The sequence below is a fragment of the Urocampus carinirostris genome, chromosome 17 (genome assembly GCF_059441175.1).
Source record: "Urocampus carinirostris isolate Australia breed hairy pipefish chromosome 17, RoL_Ucar_1.0, whole genome shotgun sequence".
Taxonomy (NCBI): domain Eukaryota; kingdom Metazoa; phylum Chordata; class Actinopteri; order Syngnathiformes; family Syngnathidae; genus Urocampus; species Urocampus carinirostris.
The window spans coordinates 15,046,288-15,063,907 of NC_142365.1; the positions used below are offsets into that span (position 1 = coordinate 15,046,288).

Sequence of the window (17,620 nt, forward strand, 5' to 3'; positions counted from 1 at the left end):
CGGTGTGCAGTGTCAGCCCAAATAACCTCCACTCCACCCACGTTCTCACAAATAAAATAGGAGAGTTCACTTCCAACAACAGGATAATAGAGCCGGTTCATTCAAAAACAACATCACTAATTCAGACTGGTCTGTCACTGCATTTCACAAGTACTCCATAGCTTGTCACATATCACACATGCCTTGGCTAAGAAGTTACACCCTAAACTAGTTGCCATTCACTCCGCACAAATACATACAATTGTTAATGCTCCCATCTTTACTCCTAAGAAAGTAATACCAAAACTCTGGCCAGTAAACCAATGGTAAAAGTGAGTAGTACTAACACACTAGAGGTAAGATCTTGGGCCCGGGTCGAGTTCGGGGATAAAAAGTCAATTATTAAGTCAGGTTGGGCCAGGCTTCTCTCTCTCTCTCTCTCGCTGTTTTTGTTTTTGTTTTTTTATTTTTATTTGTAAAGGATCTGCACAGCATGCACTTACTTTTACTCAAGTCATTATATGGATGACTATTTTTTACTCTTACTTGAGAGATACTATTCTGAAGTAACTGTACTTTTATTTAAGTAACACACTTCACTGCTGCACCTCAGCGTCACGCGTATTTCGCCCCCTAAGTCCTCTTCGGATGCCAATGAGTGCACTGTGTCGCTGCACTTTGGGGCTGCGCATACTTCGGCGTCAAAGGGCACTTGATTTGAGGGACCGAGCCCGAAGTAAACCCAAAGCTGCACCTTGGCGCTGCATTTTGGCGCCGCAAGTAATTTGACCGTAGCACACACTTTGGCGCCAAAGCGCAGGCAGGCCCGGTCCCTCAAATCAAGTTATTTGGTCGGGTTTGGGCTGGCTCGAGCTTTCACACCGCGGATCAGGTCTGGTCGGACTGGATCTTTTAGGCCCAAGCTTACCTCTATAACATACAAATCCATTTCCAGGTGGTAGTAACAAATTATCAAAACAAATGTTATAAATTCAGTGCCTTATATCTTGCAGTTAAGACAATAAAAGTATTTGGTTTCACATTGAAACCTTTAAACCAGATCACAAAACCAACACGCCAGTTAGCAAACCAGCATCCTGGGACTAGTGATATTTCTAAACACATATTTATAACTGCACTGATCTCAAATTGACTAATTGAATAATAGATGTTGAGTCTGTTTATAAAAAAGACAATCATTGAAGTTGGGAAGAGTAGATTGCTGCTCTTAACACAATTATGTCATTAACTACCTTTTTTTTTCCACAAAAATAATTGCAGATGAGTCTGTTGTACTCAACATGCTAAACAGAAAATTACTTCTGCTATTCGCAATATTTCCTGTACACCACTAAAAATACAATACATTGCTACATTTAAAATCACACTTTGAATACAAAGCCAATGCTAATCATAGTTTCTCTTGAGTCAATTGTCTTCGCATTGACCCAAATTAAGCAGAAGGGAAAATCTCCTACTATGGACTAAAAAAAATGCATCAGCCAGTCGGGTTGAGATAGAGTACAAAAAACAGTGACTGGAATAGGAAAATAGGCACAGCCACCACGTCAACAACAACAATAGTTATAGAATTATTTTTCATTTTACGTTAGGTTATGTTTTGGCATCAGCTTGTAAGACCTTAGAGAGTTCTAGCAAAAGCAATTGAAATGTTTTTTTTCTGGGAATGAATGAGGAAAGTTTTGGTTAAATATTATGTACTACAAGTACACAATTTCTCTTCAAGATGTTCTTTTTAGATTCAGAAAAGGACAATGCTGGGTGTAATGTGTTTGGTAAAGTGGTCTTCTAACTGTTGAAACACCACAAATTTAAATAAAACCATGAAAAAACTAACACTGTAGAGAGTAGCGAGCTCCAATCAATAAAATTAATACCGTTCCTGAACACAACCTGTAAATCCGCCGTTGCCACAGCAACAGAGCCACTGAGAGACCATTTTTATTTTTTACTTGCATTACTGACTTTATTCTCAAAATATTTTGCAATGGAAGTTACTTAAGTTGTCTTGTTGACATAGTTGATATCGTAGTTGTATTTTGGTTACATTGCTGCTTTTAAGGTTCGACTCTTTGGCTTTTTTTCAGAAACAGTTGTATTAGTATTATTTATATTTTAAAACTTTTAAAGTTTGCAATGTAGTTTTTAATTTAAAAAATTGAACATTTTAGTGGTGAAAGTTTTGTGCATTTTTTAGTTGAAATTATAAACTAATTCAAGGGGGACTGGTCGAATTATTCAATGATTATGACATTTCGATGCACCATCCAATAGTATCAAAGAAACAATCAATACTATCCTGTATTTATTTGGATCAGGCTGATACCGAAACTCCCAGTATTGCCCAACCCTCCTTAAGAGACATTTTGAAAGTTGTGAAAACCTCTTCTAAACCTGAGGAAACACTGAAAGGTTTTGCTTTGGTTGATTCAAGGACACTTAGTCGAGCTTTCTCCCAAGTCAACCTAACAGCCTGACTTTTAGACCCAATTCCCACATCCAGTTCAAGGACATTTTATGGATTCTTTGCGGAACAGATTTTAAATACGCTGCCTTCTAAACGACAGTGGTGAGCCCCCATCTAAAGAAGAGCAATTTAGACTCGAGCATTTTCAATAATGACTCTAGGTATTTAAGACGTTTTAGAAAAAATCTTCAGCCTGATTCTTTCTTAGAAGAAAAATGGATTCCAGAGGGAAAAAATGGTCTAGTTTTAGGATCAAACACAGGAGATAATGCCATTTTAAAGAGTTTAAATGATATCAGTTCTAACATGGACTTTAATAAACTTACAGTTCTGGTGCTACTGGATCTCAGTGTTGCATTTTACACAGTAGATCACCACATATTTTTAACTAGACTCAGAAACCTGGTGGGCATCTCGAACTGTTCCTACTTCACAGACCGACATTTCTTAGTAGGTATGGATGCATGTTCTTCTAGAACCCATTAGGTTACATGTGGGGTTCCCCAAGGTTCAATTCTGGCCCAATGCACATTTTTCTGCCATCCTATCAGTCCGACTTGCGTTTATTATATCAGCCCTCTCGGTCTCTGAGGTCTTCTTGGAGCGTTTTTTTGACTGTTCCTAGAGTGAGGACCAAAACCTATGGTAAAGCAGCATCCAGCCACTGTGGTCCTCACCTATGGAACGGTCTGCAAGAGGACATCAAATCTGCGAATTTTATATTTCAGTGTTTCCTAATTTTTGAGGCCCACGCTGGTAGGGTGTGGTTCAATGGCTGAAATCCTGAGTCCATCTGCTACCATCCCTATCAGTGCGGGTAACTGTTCCTCAGGTCCCTTTCCTTTCGTGGTTAATCTGTCCCTTGTCATAATCACATTTTATTTCTAATACTGTTTATTTTGTTTTTATTGTATTTTTACCATTTCATGTGTCTGTATTGTGTGTTTTGGGTTGTTGGGTGGGAATACATGAGGGTATTTTAATGTCTAATTGTACACTGCATGTTTTATAAAGCACTTTGAATATGTGGCCTGAAAGGTGCTTTAGAAATAAATGATGTGATTTAAACGTACAAGCTTCAGAATATGCAACACGAGCCATCCGAAACCACGGAGAGGATGAACGCACCAGCACTAATCTCCCAGCTCCCACAATGAACTTTCTAACCCAGATGGACATTAACTCTGAGGGAAGGTCAAAAAGAAGGAAACAGATTGCATCGAGTTCTATTAAAAAATGAGCCTGCACAAGAGAAGAAAAATAGATTGGAAGGATGCAGAAGGAGAAAAAAGCAGCTGGGAATAAGAGCGAGGGGAGGGATGTTGCGCAGTCCGCCATCTGTCTCAGGGCTCCATGACAGCTCCTGCCCATGTGACCTACCCATGTGAGCACAGGATCATAAAAAAAAAAATACCACTTCAAATCTTGGCCGTGAGACCAGAGAGTGACAACACAACTAATGTTACAAAACAGTGCATGCTGTCCACTAAATTTTGGCTTTACAGCACATTTTAAGTCCGTGTTTTTCAACTAGTGTGCAATAAGTCCTTGTCTAGGGCGCTGCAGGAAATTTTCAAATTTTATCTTTGCAAAAAAGCATGCAATTGCATCTTTGCTTTCTTTAAGTGATCAGCTGAGGAAACTTTCAAATCCATCCATATCCGTTTGTGGCAGCAGACTGCAGTATTTTTATGAACTCTCTGCTCATGAGGTAGTCCATTGCATTTAATAACATTTTTGATGAGCCTGTTCAAGATAGCAATGCAAAAAAATATTAACATATATTAAATCAAATTTAAAAAATCTTTCACAACATTTTGCTGATTCTATTTCATAAAAGAAAATGAGTAGATTTTAAAAAAAGGTTTTTGTTTCACTGGCAGATTACTATATTTTATTCTTTTAAGGTACTTATTATCTGCTCATGATGTAGTACAATATATTTAATAACTTAGTTGGATAAAGCTGTTTAAGATTGTATTGTAAAAAAAAATATCATTCAAATAAAGTAAATATTTTGCACGTCATTTTGCTGATTTCCTTATTTTACTTAAAAGAAAAAACACAGAAATGTTAGAATGCAGTAAAAAATATTTTTGTTTCACTGGCAGCTTACCATATTTTCAGGACTTTAGGGTGCAACTAGAAAACCCAAATTTGCTGGTGCGTTCTATATTCAAGTGCGCCTTATAGGGTGGCAAATACGGTAAATAACATTGGAAATGCATAATTACAATAAATTTCTACCCAATTCGGTAACCATTAATGACTAAATCTTCTTTAGTGGTGAAACATGATTCTACAATGATAGTTTATTCTATAAAATAAGTTTACGTTATTTTTTAATGGGTTTTTTTCTGCAACCTTAGCTCTTGAAGTCGTTTTAGTTTCATGTGTCTTATAGTCCAGGGCACCCTCTATATGAAATAATATTTCACAAAAGAGGATTTTTTTTTAAAGTACACCTTATAATCCGGTGCGCCTTGTAGTCCAGAAAATAGGTAGTACAGCATATTTAATAACACATAATACCACATAACATATACATAATTTTACTGATTCTAATCATTATTTTCCCTTTTTTTTAACAATCAAATTTAAATATTTGGGTTGTTTTTTTAGAAAAACAAAATATAAACATAGTAAAGCTTAATAAACAGGGTTTAATTTAAATATTGTTTTTAGTCATTTTTCAGGAAAAAAACGACAAAAACAGCAAAACTCCATTAACAGGCTTGTAACAAAATCAAAATTACAACAAAACTATGACATACCCTTTATCATTTATTAGTTGTTACAAAAAAAGAAGGAAAAAACATGAAACTTTTTTTAAACATTGACTAACAGTGTGCCTCAAGATATTTTTATGAAAAAAAAGTGTGCGTTGCCTCAAAAAATATTGAGAAACAGGAAAGGGTTTTAAGTGACAAAATTATCCCATCAGGGACTATGGTTGTTTTTATAAAGACCTCAGTGCCTCTGACTACATTGATAATTATGTAATACACAAATAAACTATCGTAAATTCTGGTCTACAGGAGAGTGACATTTTCAGATGCGCAGTTTTCTTCTTCCCCCCTAATTTGTCTAAGTCTTGTGTTTTCGGATAATGTGACCATTCAAGATGGCAATTTCAAATTTAAGCACAAACCAGAATGAGGGCTGCGTCTTGCATTTGTTTGTCATCGTTTCTTGTAGATTAAAGGAAACTCCAACGCCTTGACATTGATGCTTACAGAAGCATAGTGTTTTTGATAAACAACTTTTACTGACGTTCAATTCTGATGTCGAAATTGAGGATATGATGTCCTTGCAAAAGTCGAAATATTGTTAATGCGTTGTAAATGTTAAATCAAGTACCTACTGTCAAAAGCTTTGCTCCTGTTATGTATTATATGAATAATATTGGCAAAAACAGACTAATTTCTCTGGAAGAAATGTTTCCAAAAGTCAGCACGATGTTTTGTATGCATATTTCCATGCCTGTCATTTTTTAAAGTAATTACACGTAGAGATAATACAGGTGAGTATTTTTTTCTGGTACAATTTATTAGAATTTCAAAGCCTGAGTTGATGGATATACGTACCATTGAGGGGGAGCGGGCTGTCCCCTCCAGGGTGCGGGAACCCCAGACGACCTGCACAAGGAGACACACAATGTTCATATTTAACATCATGATCCCTCCTACTAGGAATGATAATTGTAAATGTTGACTCATTGTTGAGGAACTGTATGCTCACAGCTCAGTACTATAGTGCTACGGGCAAAAAAAAGGTTAAGCTGGCAGATCATTTTGAATAACTGGATTTTTGACAGTAGGGAGCTATAAAAATTGAGATAAAAAAATACACATTACCACAGTGCCAAACACATATTTCTACAGCATTTACATTTTTTGTGTGTTAAATGTGAACAACCAGGGTCGGCAGGGTTACTTTAAAAACTATAATTCCATGCAGTTATCAATTACCTGTTGAAAAATGTAATCAGTAACGTAATCCAATTACCATAATATTGCAGTAGTAGTAACAAGTAGTAGTAATTTGATTACTTTCGGCTTACTCCAGCAACACATGTATTAATAATTGACAAAGTAACCATAATATAGTTAACATTACAAAATATTGTTCAAGATAAATTACCAATATGACCTTTAAAAAGAGTTGAAGAAACCAAGGTAAGGTAGTAGCGTGTAGTCTGACAAAAACTGCTTAATCTTTAAACACAAGTATAGTTTATTAAGCAAACATAAAACTTTCTCTTTCACATAGCAGACAAGATTTGCCATTTTAGTTCACATTAGGAAGCAAATATTGTTGCCCTTATATATTATTTCCCACTTCATTTGCCTGTTATACCTTACTTTTAGCAAAGCTATTTAGGGCAGAACATATTAGTTAGGAAAAATGGGGGACCGTGTGGGGTTCTGGAGAGTGACGTCATATGCTTGTCCCCAGTGTTCTTTACCTAGAATTTCTGTTTTCAATGAAGCCTGAAAATGGTGAAAGGAAGAAGCAGCCCGCTTCAAGTTCAAAAGCTAACCCAAACCCCAAGAAAGATGAAAAAAGTACAATATTCAACCGCGTCTAAGAAGTGCCTGTACTTGCACGCACATCATACACGAGACGACTAAGGCTGCAATGATGACACAAGCCAGAAGATGGCGGCAGAGAGTAACAAAGTTCCAAATTCCATACAGCTCTTCTAAAAGTCTATAAAAGGTGCACTTTTTTAAGAAAAGGCTGGTATTGAATCGGTTAACGTAAGAACATTTATTTTCGGATTGGCCACTCATTCTGTTAAATCATTTTTTTCCTTCAAATAAAATCATCATTACACCAAATGATGTCCAAATCTGCCAGTTGGACCAGCCGAAAACGGGACAACTTCCCTGCAGAGGAGCACAATTAGTCCCGAGGTTGTCCACTTGAATATTTCTGTTTTCTAAGAGTTCATTAGAACCGATAACAACTTTGGCTGCGAGCACTGAGACTTTTCTCCAGATCAATCTCATTAGCGTCTACATCTATCTGCGAAAAATCTCTCTCGCCCCCATCAACACCCTTTAGTCGGTCTGAAGCTCTTGCACTGTGGCCCAAAAACAACACAACTCAAAAGCTCGTGTTGTGTTGCCAAACAAGCTTCAAAGTTATGCAAGGCCTGCTTTCTACTGCAATGGAGGGATAATAAGATGAAAAAAGCTGAAATAGTACGACCATTGTTGTGCAGACAGCGAGTGCCCTGTGATTGGTGCATTCCAACGCCTCTGTCACATGAAGGACCCTCCCCCACACTGTATGCGAGATGCTGAGGAGAAAACTAGACCAACATTTCAAATATCAGGACTTGGTTTAAGGGGAAACTGCCAAAACAGAAAATGTTTGTCAGAGCAATTTATTTATTAAAGATGTTTTACTGTATTTATTCATTATTTCATTTTTCATAGATTTTATTAATATTTTTTCTGTCGTTTTATTTATTTTAATTGTTTTTTTGGGGGGATATTTCGTGTTTTCATCTTTTTTGATATTTTTTAAAAATTCTTTGTTTTATTTTTTGTCAGTTGAACCTTTTTTTTTTATAAAATGTTATCGTCTTGCGTTTACGTTTATCTTAATTCTTTATTATTTTTTTCCTGTATGCGTTTTATTAATTTTATTTTTGGTCAGTTGAAGCTTTATGTTTCTTATTTCTTATTTTATTATCATTTTTTTTAAATGTAGATATTTTTATTTTTATCTTATAGTTTTAATTTTTCTTTTTAAATTATGTCTAAATGTTTGAATTCTTTTTTTTTCTGTAATTTGATTTTTTTATTTAATTAAAGGTATGAATTTACTTATTTTAAAATATATATTTTTTCATATTTTTATGTTTTTTATGTATTAAGTTATGCATTTTAGTTAAACCTTTTAAATGGTTTTATCTTATTCATTTAGTGTAAATAAATATTAGTTGTATATCTTTTTTTAAATTATTTTTCTATTGGTGTAATATATATATATATATATATACACATATATACAGATAGATAGAGAGATGGATAGATAGATAGATAGATAGATACATATATACAGTATGTCACGAAAGAGAGTATACCACTCATATTTCTGCAGAGACTTATAAAAGGTAGTCTGTGTAAAGCTATTATAGCAGTGTAAATGGATTTTAACCCACAAAAAAACTCAAAATATAGCCGTTAATAACTAAACCCCTTTGCAAAAAAGTGATTACACCCTAGAGTGAAAGTTCTTGAAGTGAATGGTCTTAGTGCTTCCTCTGATATAAAAGCTTTTCACGTACTTCTTTTAATTGTGTCAAAGTGATGATGTTTTTTCAGTGTTTCTTTATTAAACATTATAATGAAATCGGTAGAAATGTGAGGGGTGTGCTCACTTGTGACATAATTTACATATAAGAAATGATAGAAAAACACACAACTGGACACAACTGGACTGGTGTACATTGGCTTAGATGTGTGGAGGGGCAGTAGAACAGAGGGAGCCTTTTTATCAGTCAAGACAATGCTGGAAGCCAAATGTGCGTGAATTCATGGCGAGAACATTTATTACACTTGGTTTGTTAATCTCAGTAGCAAGATGAGAGCACAAGACAAATCATATAAGAGTCACTACATTAAAAAAAATCCCCACATGTTTACTTCAGAAAGTGCTGTACAAAAAAACCTAACTGCGGAGAAGGCCCAACAGAACATGAGGTTTGGAGGCTGGCTCGGGCATGATGCATCATGTGAAAGAAACAGAAAGAAGCACTGTCATAGAGAAAAATGTGATGAGGATGCCTGAAGATAACTACAGTGGTAGAATAAAAAGTAAATGCGCTACTGAAGAATTACTCAAAGATGCACGTCTCTTTTTAATGTGTGATTTTCTTCTCTCAATGTCTTCTGGAGGTTTGTTTCTGTCTGACAGTATTTTGGATAAATACCCAAAGAAAACAATGCAAATTACCACCCAAAAAAAAGTAAAGTACATCCAGGGGTACAGTGTCCCTACTTTACAATGTTTTTGCATTAGAATGTGAAACACGAGTTCTTTCAGCCCCTCGTGACAGCATTTCCCTCACCATACGACACCCTAGAAAAATCGTTCACGTTACATGCCCCATGCATCTCTAAGACGTTTCTCTGTTATTGGTCTACGTCGGTGGTCTCAACCTTTATTGAAGCGGGGGCAAATTTTTGTCACTGGTTATTGCGAAAGGCTTCCTTTTTTGTATGAACATCTAAAATGACAACTGTGCATAGTTTTACTATGTGGTTGATAATTTTATCACCAAATTACTTCCAGGTTGTACTCATTTATTCAAGTTAGTGTTAAAGTAGGCTCTGTCAAACAATAAAACAATGTGCCAGTAAGAAATCCGGTTTCCTAGAAAATCACTATTGACTTTTAACTGGTTAGCTATTTACAGAGCAGTCCGTGGGCCACGCAGGTGTTCTTAGGGGGCTACAGGCATCATGTTGGAGACATCTGGTCAACGCCATATACGATTCTGGTCTGCTATTGGTTTGAGTCTCGACAGTTCTGTGTACATTGTTACAAAGAATGACAATACAAAGGAAATTATTATTATTATTATTATTATAACGAAGATGCTAATATGCTATTGGGTGAACTACCTCCCAGAATGCCTTTCTCTCACCTCATTTCGTTCAGAAACTCAGTGTTTCTTAAAGATTTTATTGAGTATATGTTATTGATTTAACTAAAATCTTGCATTAATTTCTTAAAGATTTTATTTAGTATTTATGACTGCACTAACTCGTAAAATCTTGCACTAAGGGAGAAGCAAAAACCTGATAACCATAGGAACAGAGCTTGTAATTTATTAAGAAATACAAAGCAAAAACAAAGGCACACCAACGGTTACAGCCATGCAACTTAGCGAGGGTAGCCAATTGACAATCAAGACTAAGCAACAACGTCTTTTAAGATCATGACATCTGGACATTTTAAAATCAGTTTTAATTTTAATCGTAAAGGAAAGTATTCTTAATTGTATTTCATGTATGCACTATTCACATTATAGTATTTTGTTACAAGAGTTACCACGAGTTTAAACAGCATTAGCTAATTACCGCAGGTTTCCATCACCCCGTATAGGACAATTTTACTTTGCGACCCCCACCTCAGAACAGATGAATATAATATCCCGGAGATATATTGTACCAATATATCAAACTTCCCTGAGGCTTTTCCATGAAGAAAATCCTTTGTTTGGCTTACACCAGGCTTCAGTTAGCTCATATAATAATTTTTACCCACATGTAGATGTTCAACTTGGTGAGATGAAATACTTCTTTAGTTTCAAGTGTTTTGATATGCAGAACATGAAGAAAAGAAGCTTCCCCACATTTTCAAAGGAAGATTTACTAAGCTTGGAGAGTGCAACATTAGAACACAGCTGGAACTAGTAGGTAAGAAGTCCAGATAAATAAATAGAGTTGTAATGTGTTGTGGAGCATTATTCGAGTGTAACTCCATAAACTACTGGACATTTGCTTGATAAAGTCATTATCAATGTTCAACATGCTTTTTGGAGGACCACGCCTGAGAAATGTGCCAAAGAATTTGCCCACAAAGAAACAATATCCCATTCAAGAGTGATGACCGCGCAGGAAAAACCTGATTGTGCAGTATTTTGGAGGATTAGCTATTGTGGCCTATCCAGCAATAATTAAAAGCCCAGCTCGACACAAATCCTTTCAACCTCTACCTAATGCCTTGAGAACCAAAGTATCAATATCTGAACTTGTTACAACATGCGTCTACCCACAATCAATACCGGCTATGTCCTGCTCATATTCAATTACATGAAATGAGGACTGCACTACATGCTCTAACCTATTTCTGCTTTGTAGCATAACAAAAAAACAGTCAATAACCATCATTGGTTGCTCTCTCGTAATAAATAACGAATGTAAGTTAGAATTCAATCTTTAGCAATTTACTTGGGGTTATTTTGTTTTCAGCCTCATTTTACTTTCAAACAAAGAGTAACAAAGAGGAAATAGTGTATCAAAAAAATACTGAATGTACAGGAGAATGAATAGTGACAAGAAAACTGGGGTAGGAGGGAATTCATGATGAAGATGGTGGTAGTCAGTGCAGTCTAATACAACAAACAAGTCACACTCACAGTTCTCCACGCACATAGCTTAGCACTAACTGAACAACTTCAAGGACGGTTGTTTTGTCAAATTAAAACTGCTGAACTATAGATAGTTTGCTCTGTAGTGTTTGCATGTAAACATAAGCTATAGTCCGGCTAGCGGCTCACAAAAACGTGGAAACAAAGGACACATGAACTTTTGAGAACATTTCTCAGTAAAGCTTGGCAGAGCTCCTGTTGCGACCAAGATCTCCCCCCTTTGTGGGTTCAAAATTAAAAATAGGCAGCATTGCACAAACTTCGCCAAATGTGGAAGCCAGCTTCCCACGGGTCCCCTTACTTCAGACGTGACGTCATTACTATATAATTCTTTCAGGGGGCTTTCTTTCTGTAATACTTTTTTTTCGGTGCACTATTAACTAGTTGTACGAGTTGCTGTTTACACGCATGATGGAGGTTAGGTGCAAGGGGGGGCTTTAAAGTCAAACAAAAAAAAACAATTTGGGAGAATGTTTTTGTATTTTTTTAGCCTCACGTGACACAACCCGTTTAAAATGATAACCGGGGCTAATTATGACAACTGTGTGAGTGAACTTCTATCACCGCCATGTTTACCTTTCAGGTTGTCTTGCTCAGCCCGCATGATGTCGATCAGGGAACTCTCCAGAGTGTTCATATTGAAACTGTCAAACGGCCGGGTACGCTCCTAAAACAAAAGAAGAAAAGTCCTCGATTACAAAACACTGTCGGAGTATTGCTGCCACTTTGTATTTTTCTTGTGGTGCTTTATTGTTTGAAGTACACCGTAAATGGAGTAACAATTGTCATGCGACAGCTTTGCAATGTAAAACGGTCACATACCAACCATAGTGAGAATCGAGTTTTGAGTAGGCGACACAGACAGACAACTATTTGCACACAATCAAAAAAATGCAAGGAGGAACTCCAAGCAAGGGTTACCCTAAACCTAACAAACGAGCTTACACACTTCATTCTTTTATCAAAGAAAGACTGTGCTATCAAAAAAATGTCAATATTTCATCAAATTATCTCATGTTCCCTGCCGCATTGTTCCCACTTTGTGCCAGTCACACGGCAGCGACGCTTTGGTGGCGCCACATTCTACGTCGAACAATGCGAGAGCAGAGCAAAGCAAAGCTACCTCGAGAAGAAAAGCTCACAGTTCAATTGATAGAGCGACAACTGCCGGGTCACGTGTTGGAGGGTTACAAAAACAGGCCACGTTGACAGACATGTAACTGAATATATTGTTTGTCTTCACATTGGCCAATTTTGAAGAACCTTAGTGTTATTTTTATCTTCAGTTTTTGCTAAAAAAAAGTCATTCACAGGGTTAGATAAAGTGACTGTGTAAAATGGAGCTGAAACATTGGAAGACACACTACGGAGGCCCAAAGTATAGCACTTGGCAAAATAAGAGCCTACTCCTATATTTTCTTGCACAAGCGAAGAGAAATTTCAGCCAGCCAGAGAACATAAATGAAAAAAAAAGAAAAAGATAGAAAAGCCTGATGTAAATGTAAATGTAAACCCACCGAAGCGTCTGAAAAAAGACAATAGCTGGAGATGGGCAGTGCTTTAGCAGCTATCAGGACAAGCTACTTAAAATACCAGAAACAGAATTTTCTAGGATAAGGGCAAGCGTTTTATTTACAGTTAACAACAATAGCAACTATCAGTGAACCATAACCTGCCGCTAAGTGGCTAACATGAACCGCTGGAGAAGGAAACAGCAGAAAAAGGTCAAAGATAATGGAATCAAGGGAATCGGCTAACTCTCCACCATGCAGGGTTCAGCTTATTGAAGGAAGTGGCCGTTAATGACAAAATCACCAATTTGACAAGCTAGGTTTGCAAAATCTACATTTGGGCCTCCATCCGTCCATTATCTGCACCACTTATCCACAGTAGGGTCACGGGGGTGCTGGAGCCCATCCCAGCTAACTTTGGTCAGTGGACAGGGGACACAGTGAACTGGTTGCCAGCCAGTCGCAGAGCACACAGGGACAGACAATTTGCTCGCTCATTCACACCTAGGGACAATTTGGACCGTCCAATTAACCTGAAATGCATATTTTTGGAACGTGGGAGGAAACCCACGCAAGCAAGGGGAGAACATGCAAACTCCACACAGGAGGTTGGATCTCATGACCTCAGAACTGTGCCGCACACGCAAAATGGCGGCCACACATGTCAGCAGCTTCTTCAAATTGTGTATAATTACATTACAAGAGTGGTGGGCTGTCCAAGCCTGCAAGGCCTTTTCTGCTGGCCTAGAAATATCTGAATCATGTAATGTTAACAATCGTCTATTGAATGGGCTCTTTCAACCCTCAATCTAATCAAAATGTATAATATACGACAGGACAGGCTCGACTTTCAGCATCGGCTTCAATGGCGCAAGAAAATAACTTCTTGATGGAACTGAAACAAAAGATAATCTGTACAACAGAATAATTGAAATAGTCTTGAGGAAAGAAAGGAGGATACATTTTGTGCACAAATAAAAAAAGATTTTGGGGGAGTAAAATGTGGCTATTTGTTGAGGTTATTGATGCTTCCTTATGTGTCCCAACTGCAACTTCAGTGAATATTTTGTGTCATGTTTATAAGATAGTATATGTATTCAAAATAAATAAATATTTTTCACACCAATCCTGGTCGCTGTATAACACACACTGTCGTTTTAAAACCACAGCATACAAAGTCCAACAAGAAAAGTCAAAATGGACTTTGATTCCTGATGCTATTACGCATTAGAGTCATTTTATAATGTGTAAGAATACAGATATAGCATTTGAGCCAGGTTGTTTCATTGGAGGAAAAATAAGTGAATGAATTGTATACTAGAAATTGTTAAAGCGTCACCGATGCTGTAGTGGTTTAGCTCTTTGGATTTTGCAGCAGGAGAGCTAATAATGGTTGCTTGTATCCGTCTTTGACTGGCAACTAATTTTAGGTGTAGTCAAGCAGGATTCATTTTTTCCGAGCTTAAAAAAAACCTTTAAAGTACAGGGGTGACATTCTTAGGGTGCTGCACCGACTAGTTTGTTACATGCTGATAGAGTGTAGTTACTGTATGTGCAAATTATTAATTTGAATTGCCAGGAAGTTCTTTGACCTCATAATACTGTGTTGCTGACTACTTCTACGACCTAGACGACAGGGAAGCAAAGGAAGGCCAAAGCCATGAAGGCAGCGGCAGATGAAAGAAAGGTATGAAGGAGAGCAAAAAAGGCTACAAGGCAAAGGAAAGGTCTTTTCTCCCTTACCGGGAGAGCAGGAAGGGGAAGCAAGCAAAGCTTTGAAGCTTGTGAATATGGCCGTGGCAAGCCAAACCATTTCAAAGCCCCGCTGAGGTATGAAAAAGTGGAAGTGTCAGAAACTAGCTATTAGCGATTGTTAGCTGAATGTTGGAATTGTTGTGCATGTGTGCACTTGAGGTGCAATAATGCTAAGAGAAACAGAACCCTTCTATTGCTTGGGGATTACAGAGGGATTATGCTGAACCGAGTTCATTGTATGCAACCATCTGAACGGGAAACGGTGCTACCTAAAATTCGTTTGTGCAGGATTACCGTCTTTTAAGTATTTTGATAGCTCATGAACCACTTAGCTTATGAACAACTAAGCTTTAAGTGCCAACTAGGGTTGTCGATAAGATGACATAAAATATGTTATATAGACATCATTTAAAATTAAGGACGAACATAAAACGAATAATTAAGAATAGAGTCATCATCACAGCCCAGAAAATCATTGGCTGTTCTCTGCCCAGTCTGAAGGACAAAGAGCCACATCTAATATCATTTTTATGACATGTCCGGAGGACAAAGAGCCACGTCAAATATAATTGTTTATGTACATGATGTTGTAAGTGGTGACAATGGTGAAAAAGATATTCGACAGTATTTATTTTGTCCTAACTCGTATTCAATTTGGCCCATAACATGTCATCAATCAGGTAAAAGCAGATCACAGTCATTCCGGCTGAGAAAAGCTCAAAACATCCTGCTTCTTTAAATGCTACCTTTATAAAGATTACGATTGTTAAGGTGTAAAAAAAAAAAAACAATATTACGTTTTTGTTATACAAATTTGCCAATTATGATCAGACGTCAGGAAAAAGTTTTAGCGATTCGACACAAATAAAAATTGTCTTGTGTGACTGTTATTTTATTATTTTACCATTCATCATATACTTAGCATACGCTTGTCATCTAAAAATTGTTTCATGAAAGCAGAAAACCCTAGTGCAAAGGTGGGCAAACTGCAGCCCATCAGGCTTTTTACACGGCAAGACAAACAAAAATATGTGAAAATATGAAAAAAATATATATTTACATACACATATAGATATATTATATATGATAAAAAAAGTATTGCTAAAAAAATGTGTGTATGGTGCCAGCTTTGTCTCATTGTTTGTCGACTCCAAAAACACAACTACAAAAATATGAGAGAAAAACAAAATTACTAGGAAACTAAGTATCACATTTAGTGCTTAAAACATACCTAATTATTTGCAAAATAAAATAGCAAAGAGATGCTACAGGAGTGTTATTACAATAATACTACAATACAAAAACATTACTACAGAAATAATGCTTGTTTATTTATAAATGCAAATGAGACAACTTAGGTGCCCAGGCCAGGGCCACTGGTCAAATTCTTGAACCCAAAGCAGCCCGGGACTCCAAATGTTTTCCCACCCCTCCCCTAGGTGATAGGTGGTACTCCAAAGGTACCTGGATGCCGCTTTCCAAGGAACTGATCTAGTTATATACAAAACTCTTCTGAGAAAAGTTACTGCGGTGGAAAGTGTGCTATTGTTAGATCGAACGCCTCAGTCAGTGAATGGCAGGGGTAGAATGTCTAAATTTGCCCTTGCCCTTGGATTGTCTGACCAGAGTGTGCCACACTTCTCCCCAAAAAAAGTCACCTGGGACCAGCTCCAGTTGACCTCCGGATCCTAAGGATAAGGACCAGTAAAAATGGATTGGAAATCACTCAGTAAATCAATTAAATGTTGACCAGTGCCATGGAATGGACTGTGATTGACCCTCCGTCCAAATACAAAAACTATCCCTCCATATGTGCATCGTCTTCTCCTGCTTTGTTAAATCCGGACCCATATGTAGAAGACAGAATAATGAAGGCCTGGTTTCAAAGTATCTCTCGAGGATGTGCGAAGGGAGCAACAAAGAAGTATGATCGCAACACTGTGTGCACAGCTCAGGCCGCTCATTAGTTTAAAAACATTTCTCTCATTTAACACCAACGTGACAAAAGGGTAATGACTGAAAACCTTGGGCTAGTCCAAATTAACTGCTCAGTCAGAATTAGTGCGCGAGAATGTTCATGCACAAGTCATGAAAGCTGTCACAAATATTTTATTTTCCCCCATCAACTCCTCACTTTTCCTGAATGGTTCAATACGTTTGGCAGTGAAATATGACCTCATTTGTTAGACATGCTATTAAAACACACCCTTAAAGTCATATTATTCTGAAACAGTGCATCTTAGTTTGATATTTTATAAAATACTTTAAAGAAAATAAATATATGAAAAAGAATATAAGGATAGATACCCAAAATTTACAAAGTAGTGCTCGTAGACCAGACTTTGGTTGTAAATGCATTATAAAATTAGTCCAATTAAAAAAAAAATAATAATAATCTATACATAATAATCTTATACATAAGCAAGATAATTTTCAGAGTTCTTATGGCTGTTTTCTAAAACAAAAGCATCAATCTCAAAGAGTAATCAACACAGCCCATAAGATCATGGGCTGCTCTCCGGACAGTCTAGAGCCCATTGCCGGCTTATGATACCGCAGTAGACATCAACATAATAAAGCAATCTTCTGATAAAAAAAAAAAAAAAAAGACCCAACAATTAGTCACTTGACGCCACGCTATAATAATAATCAGCAGATACTAGTTATTATAAATATTCTAAGCATTTATGTTCCTCATTAGCATATACATCC

The 17,620-nt window shown here is 36.9% G+C and overlaps 1 protein-coding gene across 2 annotated transcripts in view; it reads right to left on the reverse strand.

Moving 5' to 3' along the window:
- Window positions 1–17,620, reverse strand: part of cpeb4b (cytoplasmic polyadenylation element binding protein 4b) — a 51,102-nt gene that overhangs the window by 18,598 nt on the left and 14,884 nt on the right. For both annotated transcript variants that reach the window (XM_088320445.1, XM_088320446.1), the window contains exons 3-4: window positions 12,219–12,309; window positions 6,055–6,105 (exon numbers count right to left, since the gene is read on the reverse strand). In XM_088320445.1, coding sequence (XP_088176571.1) covers window positions 6,055–6,105; window positions 12,219–12,309 — 142 coding nt within the window. The remainder of the gene's footprint in view (window positions 1–6,054; window positions 6,106–12,218; window positions 12,310–17,620) is intronic.